This window comes from Theobroma cacao, chromosome 9 (genome assembly GCF_000208745.1).
Source record: "Theobroma cacao cultivar B97-61/B2 chromosome 9, Criollo_cocoa_genome_V2, whole genome shotgun sequence".
Lineage (NCBI taxonomy): Eukaryota > Viridiplantae > Streptophyta > Magnoliopsida > Malvales > Malvaceae > Theobroma > Theobroma cacao.
Genome location: NC_030858.1, coordinates 37,025,038 through 37,041,681, shown reverse-complemented (window position 1 = coordinate 37,041,681; position 16,644 = coordinate 37,025,038). Strand labels below are relative to the sequence as shown.

Genomic DNA, 16,644 nt, shown 5'->3' with positions numbered 1-16,644 from the left:
CTCTGTTGTCCTAATTCAATTCTTAACTAGAAATCTTATTTATTCTTAATAGGATGATGCAATTATATCTAACTGAAGCTCCCTCTATGGATCTTCAATGGTGGCAGTTCTTTCACTGAATCTCATGATCAGGAAATAGGCTATGTCACCCATGGTTTACAAGGTTTCAATTTTCAGACATAAGAAACAAACACCAGATGATGAATTCTGGGTTCTAGCGTCAGTTGGTCTCTGTGAATGCAGAATTCTTGTTCCAGAAACTGGATGGAAGTCAAGGGAAGTGCTTGGTCGGATGCAAAGTAAACTTGTAGGACTCGTACAAATTAACTACACGACCTTGTCATTGAAAAAGTGAAATCTGCTACCAGAATAGCGGTTCTCCTTAATTAGAAAAAGGAAATACGACAAGGCAAACCGTAGAAGGCAGGAAGGTTTATATAGCTGAAAGGAGGGCCTACACTCAACTTCAAACCAAACCATGACCTCTTTTTTTAGCTGTTGCTGACTCATTTAACAGCTTGGGCCATTAGAGAGTTTGTGATAAGCAAAGAATTTGCTCCCTCTCAGCCCCTAGAAATTTGGGCACTCTTCCTAGCTCCTTCAACTCTTGGATAGAAGATCGAATTGGTTGAAGATATTATAGTAATGGCAATAACATTTTAATGAACTGTTTCCAACTTTAGGATAAGAACTTCAAAATATTCGAGTAGAAATTTTCTGTCTTATTTGATATCTCGTTTGATATTTTTTTCGTAATTTTATATCTTGTGTTTAATAAATCTTTTATCTTATTAAAGTTTTTAATTAATAACATAAGATAAAACACATATAAAATTATGAAACGAGATAAAAAAAATTTATATTTCTACAATTAGACAGGATCTTTCTTAAATGCAATGGTGGTTGCTCCTCTTGAATGCAATTGGCAACAGCATTGATGGATTATATTAAATGGTGGATCAACAACCACGATATTTTGGCAGAAGAAAATGTACCATAACTTGTTTGATTCCTTGCTATACGCCATGTAAAGTATTCCTTCTCTTTTAACTTCACCCCCCACTCCTTAAGTGCTAGCAGTATCTGGCAAGACACATGGTCAACATTTGTTTCAGGCTTTATTGACAAAGAAGAAAATCAGTAGGAAGGAAAGATTGACAAAAGGCTAAAGCTCCCCTTCCTTTCACAACTTTAAATCATTGTCTAGAAAGTGGGTGAGTGAAGGAAAGAAAGTCTTAAACTTAAGCTTCAAGATTTCACTCATTTACCATAGCATGTGCATCAATGAAGATAGAGACCCAATATCAGAGTTTCGAGTTTATAGATCAAGATTTTCTCTTATTTTAACAGTAATTTAAATCATTGTATGTCTTCAAGTAATGTCGTAAATCTGTCGCTTTTCAATATGTGCATCAAGGAAATAGATGTCTATTAACCTAATTTGAAAGAGACAATCTCCTTCCTGGACTCCTATCTATGCCTGAATAGAGTAAGAACATGAGCTCAAACTTGGGGGGGGTGGGGGGGAAATGAAAATAGGAACTAAATAAATGGCTCTATGCCTATCTCTATAATCTTTATCTTTATTTTTATGTTTTGAAAAAAGAAGATTTAAATCTTATTATTTTGATAGAAGATAATGTATTAATTAATGAATTAAATATTCGAATATATAATCACTGTGTCTATTATTAAGGGAATTCTTTTTACATTAAAACAATGGGAAAAGGGGAAAAGAACAATTTCATAAAGCAAAGCATGATTATTGCAAAGCTGATAAGTAATAAGTGGGAACTTTCTGCTACTGTTGTTGGATACAAGCAAATGAAAAGAAAAAATGTGAGCAATGAGTCTTTACCTCTCAAAAGGTGTTATTTTGTTCTTTCTTTTTCTTTTTAAATAACAAAAAAAAAAGTTCGAGTTTAAATTTGAGTTATTAATATTTTAAAAAAAATTATTATGGTGTCTCTTAAAAATATGTTTTAATATATATCATTAAAACATATTTATACTAAATAAAAGAATTTAATACCATATATAATACTATTTAATATAATAATTATTAACAAAATCCAAATTTAAAAACAAAATTTTGGGACTACAATTCTAATTAACAACTCAAAGGTCAACTTTTGTCTGACACAAAACAATTGGCCCTAAAAGTCCTAAACTGTGGCTTTATTAATTGCTACCAATTACAACACAAAAGCAAAAAAAAATAAAGGGCAATGAGGTATTTGGTCCCCCTTTGTGACTTTTGTGACTATGAATCAATCATACATGAAATTATGTTCCTTGTGCTTTTTTTTTTTTTTTTTAATTTTATTATATATATCGATGATAAAACTTTTAAATTTTATACACAAACCTATGAATTACACGCGTAAGTTAAATTAAACTTTTAAAAAAATATCATGACTAATTAATTGAGTCTAAATTAAAAAAATTGCAAAATACAAATAAAGCGAGTTAGAGATAAAGAAAAGGATGATTTCCATATCAATTTTGGTGAAACAAAGCTTTTTCCTTTACAAGCCAAGCACATGGGATTACCACTTTACTAGCTTTTAATATTATCAATTAAGCTTCTAATTCCACTTATTTTAATCTCTTCACACTAAAAAAAGTTCCCATTTTTTTGTCAAAAAAAGTTAAAAATCCAATAAAAATATAATTATTAACAAATTTTGATAAAAAATTCCGTTAAAAAATCCTGTCATGTGTAAATGTCCTGTCTTTTTGCTTAGACATAAAATCTTGGTTGCCAAACATGATCATTAGTTTAAGCTCTCATTGGAAAAAAAAATTAACTGAAAAAACGGTTGGATGTCTCTAATTGGTAATGAACCACCAATCTTTTCTGTCTGTCTTAGTCCAAATACCCCACTCATCAACTTTGGGATAATTAAATCAAATCATTAATGAAATAAATATCTCAAAACTTTAGGTAAAATATAACATTTAAATCCCAATTTTGGTTTGGGTATGTGCCAAGTGTATTAATCTACCTAAGTTTTTATTATTGATCTTACCCCTACATGTGGCTTCTGTTTCTTTTGATAATTAACCAATGATTTTTTTTTATATAGTTGGAAGTTTCTATATCAATCATAATATAATATTGTTTTCTAGACCTTTTGGTGCACCGGCCATGCCCTAATTATGTTGTTATTTGATTGGATTTATGAACACGTATGGGAATTAGGTATATAGTTTTTGTATCCTTCATATTATTATAATTTAAATTTATAATCAAAATTAAAAAAAAAATCCACCCGTCGAACTACTTTGTTGATTGAAACTCTCGTGTTTTTTTTATTTATATTTATTGTGCTAAATTTATTAAAACTTGAACAGATATATAAATGCATTATTAATTATAAAATTATTTTAGAAATAAATTGTATACGAGCTATTTTTTAAAAAAGATTATGACATATTGATAATTCATGTAAAATGTAATCTTTTCTAAACTTATAAATCTTGGTCTCTTAACAAAATTTGTACCTTTATATACTTTAAAATTAAGTTTTTTTTTTTCATATTTGGCAAAAGTAATCATTAATGATACTAATTACTATATATAAAGAGCAATTACCTTGAAACTTAAGCTTTGCTTGACATTTGTTTATGCAATGCTTGTTTAATTAATGTCAAATCAATGGAGAAGAATTTCCATTTATTTGGGCATTTCCATAAAAACAGTATTTTTGTAATAAGTTGAAACTTACTTGTAATTTTACTTTAAATTCAAAATTAGAACTAAAAAAGTAAGAAAATCTTTGTTCTTTTTACACGTATCTCGAAGTGTTTAATCTTAGTAATATTGAATTTGAGGATGTAACTATTTGATTAATTATCATTCATAAATATAACTTTTTTAATACATGAAGCGGTAAGATGATTTCAATAAGAAAGTGATAATATAATTTTTTTTTAAAGAATTGTATAAATATGAGAGGTAACATTTTATTTTTAACAAAAGAGTGTATGTACAAATATATAACAGAAATATTATTAAAATATATAATATTTATAAATTATCATTGAATTACATAATGTTATTTCATATATATGTAAAAATTAATTCTAAAATTCTTAAAATAAATATTTTTAAAATTACAAATATTTATTTTTGAGGGTTTTGAATTTTTATTTTTATTTATTAACAAGATTATAATATTTAATTTATTAATAATATATGAAAATTTTAGAAAATTGAAAAACAAAGGCATAAAATTTATGGGAAATTAAGTTTTAAAAATATTAGTAGTATTAAATGGGAAAGGGGAAAGGATTGCAAAATTCCTGGAGGCTGGAACTTTCCTGCCTGCGCTAAACCGAATTCCAAAGCGTTTACCAACTGATGTACAGTGAAATTTAAATTCCAGCGGTGATCAGCTGCTGTGGAACCCAGTTCAAGCCTGACAGATGTAACCGCACCATTGGCCTGGATCCTCTAGACTGTTGATTGCGAGTATTTTTAATTTTTTTTGAAACGCGTGGATCACCGTTCAGCTGTTAAATGAATCATGAATACAAAAAACCGCGTGTGCCAGTGGGTCCCACAATCCAGGTGGCTCCCTCCGAAACGTTTGACCTTCCTTAAATTTGAAATATTAGACGGTGATTAAAGGCTGGCTGTGATGCATACGTCACCTGCCAAGTGGCACTCACACAAACAAAAAAAAAAAAGAAAATTTTGTTTTTCCACTATACAAGAGGACAAAGATCTGTTGCGACGACTGACTCGCGGCCGAATCACTGTGGGACAATCAAAGGCCACCACGTAAGCAAATGGGTTTTTTTTAAGAACAGGAACCGGACAAAAAACTACTGCACTGTTTCTCCCACATGATATGACCCAAAAACCCTTTTCTATATGACGTGGCGCATTCTTTTGAGTTTAGTCTTCAACGAGTCTTCCTGAATTGGTTTACGCCTGAATACTACCTAAAATTATAAGAAATAGAACGAATAAAACCCTCAAATGAAAATTTATTTTCCTTCGTTCTGATTTTCTTTCTCCTAAGGTTGTACTAATTTGTCTTCCTCTCCTCTCTCTCTTTCGAAGCATTTGCTTTTCCTTCTGTTCTGTTGGTACTTTCTTGGGGGTTCAAATTTTCTCTGTGCAGCTGAGAAAGAGCAGGAAAAAAGAAAGAAGGAGAGAGAAAGGGAAAGAAAAATAGAGAAAAGGAGGGAAAGATTTTAATTACAATTATTATTGTTTTATAATTATTATTGAGTATGGGTTGTTTTTGTTGCGCTGGGAATTCAAGCCAAAGATCAGAGAAGCCAACAAACAAGAACAGGAACGGGAGTGACTACAGCAGCAAGAGAAACACACACCATGATCATACACAAGCCAGTTCGGGTATTGAATATGTTTTAATTCTATGCATTTTTTTATTGTTTTCTTTCTCTTTTTTTTTTTTGTGAAATGAAATGCATTGTGTCTGATCATGTGTTTGATTTTTGTTGTTGCTGTTATCACTATTTTTCTTGTGTTTTTTTGTTTCGATATGTGCCACTCTTGATCTTTCTGTTGTTCTCCTAGGAAATCAAGGTATCCGATTTTAGAACATTTTTGTTGTCGATTTTCTTCCTAACCCAATTTTCTTTTACAATTTTTCGTTACTTTGGTTTTTTGTTGATAAGGGGTGTTGAAATCAAAATGGATTCTTCTTTGGTCATGATGTTTTCTTTCTCTATATCTCATATTTTTCCATTGTTAAAGCTAATGACTTCGCGTTTTAAGTACTTCTTTTATCCATTTAATATGTTCTTTGAGCAGATTGGTAGTGATTTAATTATGATGTATTGGTGAAATTTTTATATAGTATCTTCTTAACATGTGCTGTATGTGCAATTATGTTAGTAGGTTTTTTGTTTGTTTGCATGATAGGGAAGAAAGATCAATTCTATAATCCAAAATCCGTACTGGGTGTTCTATTTGTCCTTGTTTGTTCTTTGTTCACTTTAAAAATTGATGATTGTGGCCATTTATAAACAAAAATCTCTGTTTGGCCTTTCCTATTCATGGGGCCTTGGCTTATGTCTTTTTCTTGGTTTTTTTTGTTTGGTTTTTGATACATCTGCTAAAAGACGCACTGAAAGTCAGTCCATATGAGAGTGTAAAGAAGGAAGAGGTAGCCAAGGATGACCAGTTATCGTTGGATGTAAAGAATTTGAATTTGAATGATGAGGTTTCCAAGGATGGAAAAGCTAGCCAACTGGCACAATCATTTACATTTGCTGAGCTCGCAGCTGCAACAGGCAACTTTAGATCGGATTGTTTCTTGGGCGAAGGAGGTTTCGGAAAAGTTTACAAGGGATTCTTGGAGAAAACAAACGAGGTTAGTTGAGTTTATATTGTCTTGCTGTCAATGTTGTTGAAAATTATGAATATATCCTATCAAAACTTTGTTACTCAATTACTTGGTTTACTTAACTTAATTGTTTTATATCTCAGTTCAACTTAACAAACCTGTATTATACTAGGTGAACCTGTATTATATCTCAGTTCTGCATTATCTTTGGTGAATTTGGTGGTTACTTTGCTGTTCTTTTTTTTTTCTGATGTAGGTTGTCGCTATCAAGCAACTTGATCGTAATGGTGTTCAGGGCGTTAGGGAGTTTGTTGTTGAAGTACTGACATTAAGCATGGCTGAGCACCCAAATCTAGTAAAATTGATAGGGTTTTGTGCTGAGGATGAGCAGAGACTACTGGTTTATGAGTACATGCCATTAGGGTCTTTGGAGAACCATTTACATGGTAAGCAAAATCTTCTTAGCATTTCCGTGCTGATCTTGTTATTTTACTGTTTACCTTTTATGATATCTCTACCAATTATGTCATGAACTTTCTTATCGTTTCTCCTCCATGGCTACAGATCTTCCACCTAGCAGAAAACCACTTGATTGGAACATGAGGATGAAAATAGCAGCTGGTGCTGCAAGGGGCTTAGAATATTTGCATGATAAAATGAAGCCCCCTGTCATATACCGTGACTTGAAATGCTCCAATATTTTGCTTGGTGAGGGATACCATCCGAAGCTATCTGATTTTGGGTTGGCCAAAGTGGGTCCCATTGGGGATAAGACTCATGTCTCTACAAGGGTTATGGGGACATATGGATATTGTGCGCCAGATTATGCAATGACTGGACAGCTGACCTTTAAATCAGATATTTACAGCTTTGGGGTTGTCCTTTTGGAACTAATTACTGGTAGGAAAGCAATCGACAATACAAGAGATCATGGGGAGCAAAATCTTGTTGCATGGGTAAGATAAAGCTTATTCCACTTTTATTAATTAATGTCTTTGATATTTCAATTGGTTATATTTCCATTTTAAGATTGTCTGTTAAAAATCATTCTTCCGTCTTCACTCATTTTGGCCTGTTTATCATATTTATTGGGATTGTAGTTCTGTTTAAAAGTGCGATAGTGATGAATCTGGTTTTGTTTTGTAGTATATAATCTCAATTGATTTTTTCCTTAATAAGTTTGCTGGAAGTGTCATCTATCTTTTGCTTTGATATCTTCATTTTATAAGGAAATTCTGTAAGAAATTGTGGGTTAAATATTTTTGGCCAAGTGTAGTTTTTGTCCTGTGTCTTCTAGCTGATAATTCTACTATTATATAGCAATTAAGGAACTGGTTTTAGAAGGCAAGTTGATGAAGGGAAATAGTAATTATTGCAAGTGGTTCCTTGGATCTGTTCTATAAATGCTTAATTGCTTATTTGCTTGCAGGCACGGCCCATGTTCAGAGATCGAAGGAATTTTTCACGAATGGTTGACCCTCTGCTGCAAGGTCAATACCCTGTGAGAGGTCTGTACCAAGCGCTTGCCATTGCTGCAATGTGTGTTCAGGAGCAACCTAATATGCGGCCAGCCATATCCGATGTGGTTATGGCTCTGAATTACCTAGCCTCCCAGCAATATGACCCAAGCAATCCTGTTCAGAGCTCTCGCAGGAGCACTGCTACATTGGCTGTGACTAGGGATGACGATAGAGGACCAGTTGCAGATCATGAGCCTAAGACTTACTGAGCTGGAGGACAAAATTAGAAATAAAAGAAAGTGGCAAATATTGTTCAGCGGTGTTAATTCACAGTGCCTGGTTATCAATTTTTGCATCACAGAAGATAACTGGCACACTTTCCATCTTTAAATCTTCACATACAGAGATTTCCTTTCTTCCTTTCCCCCCACTTCTGCTGCTGTACATGTGAGTTGGGGTCCTTGTATGTAGGATGCTTCTTTGTAGGAACCATTTTCACCTAATAATAAATTAACCTTACTATTCACAGTGATGAGTTCCTTCCCATGTTGCTCTCGTGCTTAATCCTACAATGAAAAGGGTGATTTGTTAATTTTAACCCCAAATTCCAAACTCAAGAGTCACTTTTGCAGTCTTACATGTACGAAGTGAATATTCAGTATTAGCTTATATATCATTAAACGTCAGTTATGAGAAAGAAAGCCGCATTCATTAGGATCTTGGAAAGGCTTCAGCTAAGCTCCGCTGGGCTGAGTTCACCCAGTTATTGCTTTCTAATTCCAAACCTTTGCTAAGATTGAAAAAGTTTTGGATTCCCACAAAGTTCTCTTCCTGTCGCATACCAAAAGATTTCCCGCCTAAAGTCGTTAGAAGCCAAACTAACTAACCGCAAACCATAGCCCTCTTACTTCAGCTCCCTACAAGACAACGCCAAACGTTTTCTCCATCTCAATCTTCAGCAAATCTCTCTCTCTCTCTCAAGCAGCTTGAAGAAAAGCAGATCTCCTGAAACATGATGAGACCTGGTCATCTTCCAGTTTCGCTACCACAGGGTAAAGTTGCCAAGAAGGAAAGAGGGGCCTCTAAGTCTCGAGTGTTTCCATTGGCAGAGAAATGGACCCATGCCATTCCCGTGGTCGTCCTACTCAGTTTCTTCATCCTCTGGTGGTTCTCTCGTCCAGGTAGCGTTGATGTTCTTCTGCAAGATTTTCAATAAACCATGCAAGCTCTCCCTTCTTTATTCTGATTTCTGTCTGTCTTGATGTTGTCCTAGATTGGGTGCATTCGTTTTCAAGATCCCTTTTCTAGTTTTTCTTCAAATGTTCCCTTTCTTGTCTGTTCATTGGTGAGGAAGTAAAGTTTCTGGCTTTATTTCTTTGATGGGTTAAATTGAAGCTGGCTTTTTGCTAATAATTGTTTGATAGTTTCTCGGCTTCTGTTAATTATTATTTATTAATCTTTAGACCATTATTTGTGTCTTGATTGTGATTACAGTGTGAGAATAAAAGAAATTAAAGCTTTTGCAGTCTCATTCTAAGCAGTTCTGTTATTAGAATTATTGCTAAATCGTCCTGTAGCCTTTGTTTGGATCTCAAGAAAAATGGCATGAAAAGGAAAGAAAATCATTAAGTTGCTTAAATGATCATTCCTTTTGGTTTCTATTCATTGGATGCCTCAGAAGCCAGAATTTGTTTTGATTCTGACAGTAGTAAAATAGCTTTTGGGGTTATGCCATCTTGTTTGACCCTCAAGAAAGCAGATATAAAGAAAAAGAAAAGGCAATTGCAGACGAAACTACTTTCGTGTATCTCAAAAACTTGCTTTTGCTCAGTGTTGATTACCTCTGAATCTTTTGTTTTTGGTTTGAAAATTAAAGCAGTGACTGTGGAGATCAAGGATGGCAGAATTGTGGCCATACATCCGGTCGAAATGCCATTGCCTCTTAATACTTCTCAGATTGAACTCGCCATCCTGGCGTCTGCTACATCTCCAATCGCCTCAGTCCCACAGAATCTCACAGGGAATGGAACTGAAGCACATGCAGTGAGTGAAAGTAATTGAAGAATTTGTTTCTGAAAATAGAAAACAGTTTTTAGGAATTCTCTTTTCTGTCGATGTTGTAGTTAGGATCTCAAGTGCCCCCCTTATGGAATTAGAGGTACAACATTTTTCCTTTTGCTGTATCATGAATATGGCAAAAGAGATAGTAAGGGAACCTTCTGTAACAAGTGATTCTGCATATAAACTGTTGTTGATTTGTTTGTATTGAATTACAAATACAGACACCAACAAGAGAGAAACGCATGCAATCATGTATGACTCATTTCATGATTAGTAATGTGGGCAAATAGTTTTCTTTCCTGAGCCTGTTGGAGTATCAAAATTACCTCTGATCTCTGTTCTTCTTGAGACCCTTGGCATTAAACTTATTCTTGTATGCTGTATGCCTTGGGCCATGGTGAAAAAAGAAGATAAAAAAAAAAAAAAAGACCTATGAAGATCCCCTTTTCGTCTGTAATTCATTAACCTCACCCTCTCTGCAATTTCCTACTGATAAAACCATTGTATTATTTTTCCTTGATGGAAGAACTCTGCAACAATCCCTCCTTGGCGACTACAAAACGAAATTGGGATTCAGTTAGTAACAGCATCTGTAATTTCTTTGGACAGTGTTCTACTCAATAACATTCTGAATAGAAAAAGCGTAGAAAGTGCACCTTCTGCCATCGAAGATCATCTCGTTTCTTTAGGACTACAACAGAATAAATTCTCTCAGGAGAGGCCATTCTCCAACGGCAATAACGGCTGCGTGTTTTATGGCGATAATACACCCCTATTGTCTGCTTCCTAGCACGATCATACTTGATCTTGCTCATATAGAAAACGAAAGGCTTTTGGCAAGGGTGCCTTTCGACGGGCCTAGTGTTAAATGCATAAGCAGTGTAATCAGCCCTCCGATACCAATTAAGAAAAGTTCTAGTGGGCATCTCAAGCTCTCTGGGAGACATTACTCCCCTCGAGATTTGAACCACATAGCCCCAAGAGACTGAGATTGACCAGAATCGTTTCGAGTCATAGCAGATGGATTGCTGCACCAGACTTGCCGAGTCCTCTTTGGCAGCTTCAAGCAGGTGTGCAAGGGCTCTGGCTCGTTTCATGCCAGGGAATATAGGTTCCACTACATCTAGGTGGTGGAGTGATACCAATGGAGTCACTGGGTGGGCTCCCAGCAGGCCTAATAGTTCTCCATAAACATCATACTGTACAAGCATAAGAAAAAAACAAGTTACCCCCGCTTTCCAAATTCTTGAATGAAGATAAAGAAGGGCTTCCTTTTCCTATCCTACTTTATAAATTTATAACTAGTTTATAATTTCATATATTTTCATTCTTTCCCATTGTGAATAGGGCAAGAGCGAAATCGAAGAGGCCGAAGATTACCTGATGGAAGCCAAGTTCCCTGGTGAGAGGCACTCCTAGCTCAGCCATGCAAGCCTGAATCCTGTCATCACTGCCATATAATGCTGGATATCGCTGGATGCACCTATCCTGCATCTTTGCCAATTCTTTTGCCAATGGATAGCTTATTGCAAATCCACCCCCTCCAAAGGCCATAGCATATGAAAAAAATATATTCTGAATATGACTCTCTGATGCACTCCCAACATAATAAAACTGTGTATGATCATACTTGGAAAGCACCCTTACCACATTGTCCACAATAAAAACTGTATCATCATCCCCCATTACGAACCAACTGATATCCTTCATTCCAAGCTTAAGTGTCTCCGAAACAACCCTTGAAATCCTCAGTGCCGATCTCGAGCCCTGCTTGTTTGTGTACTTAAACTTGGAAGTGTCCTGAGAAACCCGAATCTCAGGCAGCCCTTCATTTCTCCTGGTCCTTACTTGCTTATCCATCCAAACTACCCCTCTAGTCTCATTCGGCCTCCACCATACTTTTATGTACTCTTTTCTGATATCCCACAAATTTGAGGAAGCTGCGATCCCGAAAGCAATGTGTTTCAGCTCTAAGTCATATCGATGGTAACCTGGGGCTGGTTCAAGTACAGGCTCTACTTTCTTTTCCTCTACAATTTTTTCAACTTGTGAAGAGGTGGTGGGGGAATAGTTGAAGGGTACTGCTGCTTCAATTTTTGTGGAGAGATTGGTTACATCAGGACAATCTTTGCGGTCATTGCTCAGCAGGAGATTCGAGTACAGAATGTAAAGCAAAGCCATGGCTATGAAGAAATAAATGACGATCCCTCTAAAGCTACTCTGTTGCATGCGCTGCTGCGTAGAGGTCATTTGTTGTTAAAGGGTGAAAGTTTCTTGCAATTTCTTTGCAGTTTTTCTTCTTTGTTTTTTGCTTTTTTGTTGTTTTTGATGATCTTGTTGTTCTTGTTCTTGTCTTGCTATTGATGCTTCCCATGTTTTCGGTTCAAAGCATGGAGAAGGAGAAGGATAGCTATAGAAATCAGCTTGGACTGAGAATTATTCGGATCTAAAGAGAAGAATTTTCGTTTTCTTACATGTACATTTTTTCTTTCTTTTGATACCTTCCTCTTTGCATGGGTTTGAAAATTTTTTTTTTGATGGTTTGAGTAAATTTATTTATGATACAAACCATGAAAAATTGAATACGGGTATTTTTCAAAGTGAAATCTTGCACCGACTTTGTATAGTTTGTATATCTCTCTAAATTTATATACGTTTATATTTGATACATTATTCGTATATAATATTTATACATTATCACTTAATCATAAAGTGTCAATAGATTTTATAAATACGTAAAAATAAACTGTTAAAAGATTTTCAAAATAAATATTTTTAAAATTATAAATATTTACTTTTAAAGTTTTTAAATTTTAAATTTTTTTGTAAATGAGATATTAATATTTAATTAAATAATAATATGTAAAATTTATACACCACCACCCATACTCGTCACGACTGTGGGTGTCCAAATTATGGGCTTGGGAGCCCATGAAGGAACAAAATGGGGTGAGGGAAAAAAAAAGGTAGACCAGTTTCCTCAGCCGAATCAATTCCCAATGCTTATAAGCCCAAACCGAAGGATGAAAAGGGGTAAGTTTGGAGTTTAATATACATACAAGTTCTGGGTGTTATTCACAAAGAAATAAAAATTCACCATTTTAACCTAATAATAATCAGTCTTAAAATTGATTTATTTATTATTTTTTTTTTGTAAAATTCAAAGTTCATCAATAATTGTTGGCCAACCAAGCTTGTGGTTGGGAGCAAATGGGATTTTTAGTGGACAGCCCAAAGTTGAAGATGATGTCTTTGGGAATTAGAACATGGGCACGTGAATAATAAATATGTTCAATTTACTCCATTTCATGCCACACATTGATAGCTAAATTTGCATATATTCTAAGAAAAAAAAAGGGTTCAAGAATCTTCTTTCATGGCTAGGATTTCTAGTCGTTTTACAAATTTAGTTATTATTTAAATCTGCCCTTCAATTTGAAAGCAACTAGTGAACTAAAACCAATTCAGATCATGGTTCTTGTTTTCTTAGGGAAAACAAAAATCTTTGTATTTCGAGTGATGGTGAGAATTTTTGGACCATACGATTGTTATCAAATGGTGAGAGGGTAATATTGTAATTATTTTTAATAAATGAAGATATCTCTGAAATAAAAATAAAAATTCTCTCATATTTTTAACAGAAGAGAAGAAAAAGCTCATTCTTAGAATTTTTTTTAAGCTCTTTTTTTTTAAAAATTTTGTTTTAAAAAAAAAATTATTTTTTAAAGAGCTTCTTAAAAAATTATGTTTGGTCTGACTTTTACTTTTAAGAGATAGATAAACTGAAAAAAAAATTAAGTCAAATATGTACTAAGATATAATATATTAATTACGTGGATATGGTGTTTACTACTTGTACGATTAGGACAATAACTTGTATATATATCAAACTACACTTTATATGTAAAATATTAAAAACTCAAAATCAAAACAATAAAGTGTTAACTTCTTTGGATGCTTTACATAGTAGAAAATATAAAATTTTGATTCAAAGTTTTCTTGTTCTTTAACTTCTTGTTTTGTTCTGTGGCAAAAGAGGAGGGAGTGATGGTGAGGACAAGCCATGAAAGACCCTTTGTTTGTATGAAGAACAACACACGAGACCATGATTCCCATGCCTTTTTCTTTCGTTTTTTCCTTCATTTTTCCCAAGAAGAGAGGCAAGGGAAGTAGGACCAAGAGCAGCAAAAGTCCGATCCATCTTGAATCTTGACAGAGATGATCGGACGTACCAAGAAAAGGGCACAACTTTGTGCAACAGGCAGCGTGTGACTGTGACCTCCCACGCCCACAATCAGCATTTCAGCCGTGAGCAGATAAGGTAAGGTTATCCCAAAAGTTTTCTTCACATGTCTCTTGGTTCCTACCGCATGTGGGGCTACTATTCTATAGATCTCATATATACAATTATACATATACACAACATCTACTTATTTCCCAATCAATTAACCCTAATCTTAGTTTATATTAGACCATGTCCATGTTACCTTATATAAAAGTGGTTAGCATTAGCCTAACCATTTTTGTCTCCAACATGACGTGTTACTTTCGTATAAGGATGGCAATGAGTATTTAATTTTTAGATACCTAGAGCTATTTGATCAATTATATAGTATTCGTGTATTCTATATTTGGATTCGAAATATGTTTGTGTAGGAAGTTTGTTATTTGTCTTGGATTCGGATAAAGTACTTGATATTTATATCGGATTATGTTTTTATTTGGATAGTATCAGATATTCATACCTTAAGCTCGTTTATATAATCAATTTAAAATTGCAAATAAGTATAATTTATATTTTCTTGCATGAAGAATCGAACTTGGGCAATATTAAACTTTATAATCATAAATTAAAGAGTTTTGAAAAATTGAGTATTTAACGCGTAATGCTATCTAATACGGATATAGTTAGATAATAATTTTTAAATATTAATCAAGTATTTATAGAATTTAAGTATCTAAGTAAATAATAGGGTTTGAACATAGATATCTCAAAAATATATAGTGAGTACCCATTATTATATGAAAACTTCTTGTTATATAATTTTTTTTTTGAAAAGTTGTTGTTGTATAAATTAATAGGAATCACAGAAAAATTTATGAAGTGAATAATTATTTCAGTAAAAAATAAAAGAAGAAATCTTCATGTGCTTCTACAACTTTTCCTGGAAAAAGGTGTGGTCATTTTCCTAGGTTCGAATCTATGAATAAATGGTGCAAAAAGAATAATAGTTTGTAAATTTTACAGCTGGTTTACAGTAGCCAGAGCAGCTGCACTATATACCTATTTTATGTTTCATAAATATAGTATTAAAGAACCATTAGCTAGGAAAATTCCATCAATTAATTTCTTTGGGAGTAGCCAATGAGGCTCATTTCTCAATTGTTAGAACAAGGTCAAATTCTAACAATTGGGTTAGTAATTAATTGCATGTATTTTTTTTTTAGCTTGTTGATTTGTTGAAGAAATTAAAATAATGAGTGAAAATCGTTATTCTTATTTGATTTTTTTTAATTGATCGAGGAAAAAATTGAATTCGACTTTTTGAACAAAGAAATTTGGATACATCAAGGGATAAATCAAATATATAAAGAAATATTTTTATTTTATACGGTTAAACTTATCTATTTCATTCGATTTTTCCGTACAATATGTCATTGGCAAAGAACAAAAAAAATATTATGTTTGGTCTCCAAGTTTCTTTTAAATCAAATGGACCTACATTAAAGATACTCTTGATTGTGTTTTCAAAATGAATAGGATACATCCTATATGCAAAGGCATGAAATCAATGTCAAGCTTGTTTCGCACTTAATATATTTTGTTCTAGTCTATTTGCCTTGGACAAAGAAGAAATTGAAAATGTTATGTCTGGTTTCCAAATTGATTATAAATCAAATGGACCTACACAATAGATACCCATGGGTCTTGATTCTGTTTTCATAGTCTCAATGCTAAGTTCGTTTTCCACCTATTATATCTTTAATATTGTACATTTCTGTAGGGTCGATCCAACGTGCAATGTAGTGCAGTGAGAATCTCCATCTACCGCAGTGCACCCTTAATTGATCGGTCCAAAGGGAATGCAGTGCGGTGAGAGTTTCAGTCCACTGCAATGCACCCTTGATCGGCCTGCCCAGTGGTGGTGCAATGCGGTGAGATCAATCTCCCATCCACCACAATGTACTCTAAACTGGCTCGTCCAATGGCGGTGCAGTGCAATGAGAGTCTCCATCGACCGCCATAATGCGCCTTTAACTGGCCCATTTGACGATGCAGTGAGATGGAAGTCTCCATCCACCATAATAATGCGCCCTTTAAATGACATCGGATTTATGTTCAAACAAGTTTTTAGTTGAAAAATTAGATTTAATTCTGTTTCTAATGATACATGATATATAAGCCAAAAAAAAAAAAAAGAATCTAAGCATGTTTTAACTTGAACAATAATGTTTTATTAGATGGTAACATGTAATGTGCCAAGCCACAATAATAGACATGTTAATGCTAATTGAATAAATTGCAATTTGTTCTCTTTTACAGAAGAGTTCATGCAGGCCTTGAAAACGTTATCCTCCAACCACACAATTAAATCATTCCCTTTAATCAAAAGTCTTGCATGCAAGCAATGGGATTCTAATCGTACTTTTATGATTATGGTTGCAAACAAAAAGTAAAATGGATAAGCAAAGCAAGGAAAAATGTAAAGAGATGGTCCTTTATATTTAGTCCTATCCTTTTTAACTCTCATGTTGAGCAGTTTCCATCAAATCAAATGATGACAAAAGTTTTC

At 33.8% G+C, this 16,644-nt stretch overlaps 3 protein-coding genes across 4 annotated transcripts; 2 read left to right on the top strand and 1 right to left on the bottom strand.

Annotated features, from left to right (window-relative positions):
- LOC18590818 (probable serine/threonine-protein kinase RLCKVII) lies at positions 4,993-8,321 on the top strand. Its single transcript, XM_007016564.2, has 5 exons — positions 4,993-5,374; positions 6,106-6,356; positions 6,586-6,775; positions 6,894-7,285; positions 7,759-8,321. The coding sequence occupies exons 1-5, from the start codon at positions 5,248-5,250 to the stop codon at positions 8,056-8,058; spliced, it is 1,260 nt and encodes a 419-aa protein (XP_007016626.1). The 5' UTR covers positions 4,993-5,247; the 3' UTR covers positions 8,059-8,321.
- On the top strand, positions 8,407-10,153 carry LOC18590817. 2 transcript variants are annotated; one of them, XM_018127297.1, is made up of 2 exons: positions 8,407-8,970; positions 9,669-10,153. In XM_018127297.1, exons 1-2 carry the CDS (start codon positions 8,802-8,804, stop codon positions 9,848-9,850), a joined length of 351 nt encoding a protein of 116 aa, XP_017982786.1. In that variant the 5' UTR covers positions 8,407-8,801; the 3' UTR covers positions 9,851-10,153. The 2 variants fall into 2 exon arrangements, with proteins under 2 accessions (XP_017982786.1, XP_017982785.1); XM_018127296.1 differs by having other exon boundaries at positions 9,666-10,153.
- Positions 10,235-12,284, bottom strand: LOC18590816. Its single transcript, XM_007016562.2, has 3 exons — positions 11,231-12,284; positions 10,507-11,049; positions 10,235-10,403 (listed from the first exon to the last, which is right to left on the bottom strand). Exons 1-3 carry the CDS (start codon positions 12,098-12,100, stop codon positions 10,281-10,283), a joined length of 1,536 nt encoding a protein of 511 aa, XP_007016624.2. The 5' UTR covers positions 12,101-12,284; the 3' UTR covers positions 10,235-10,280.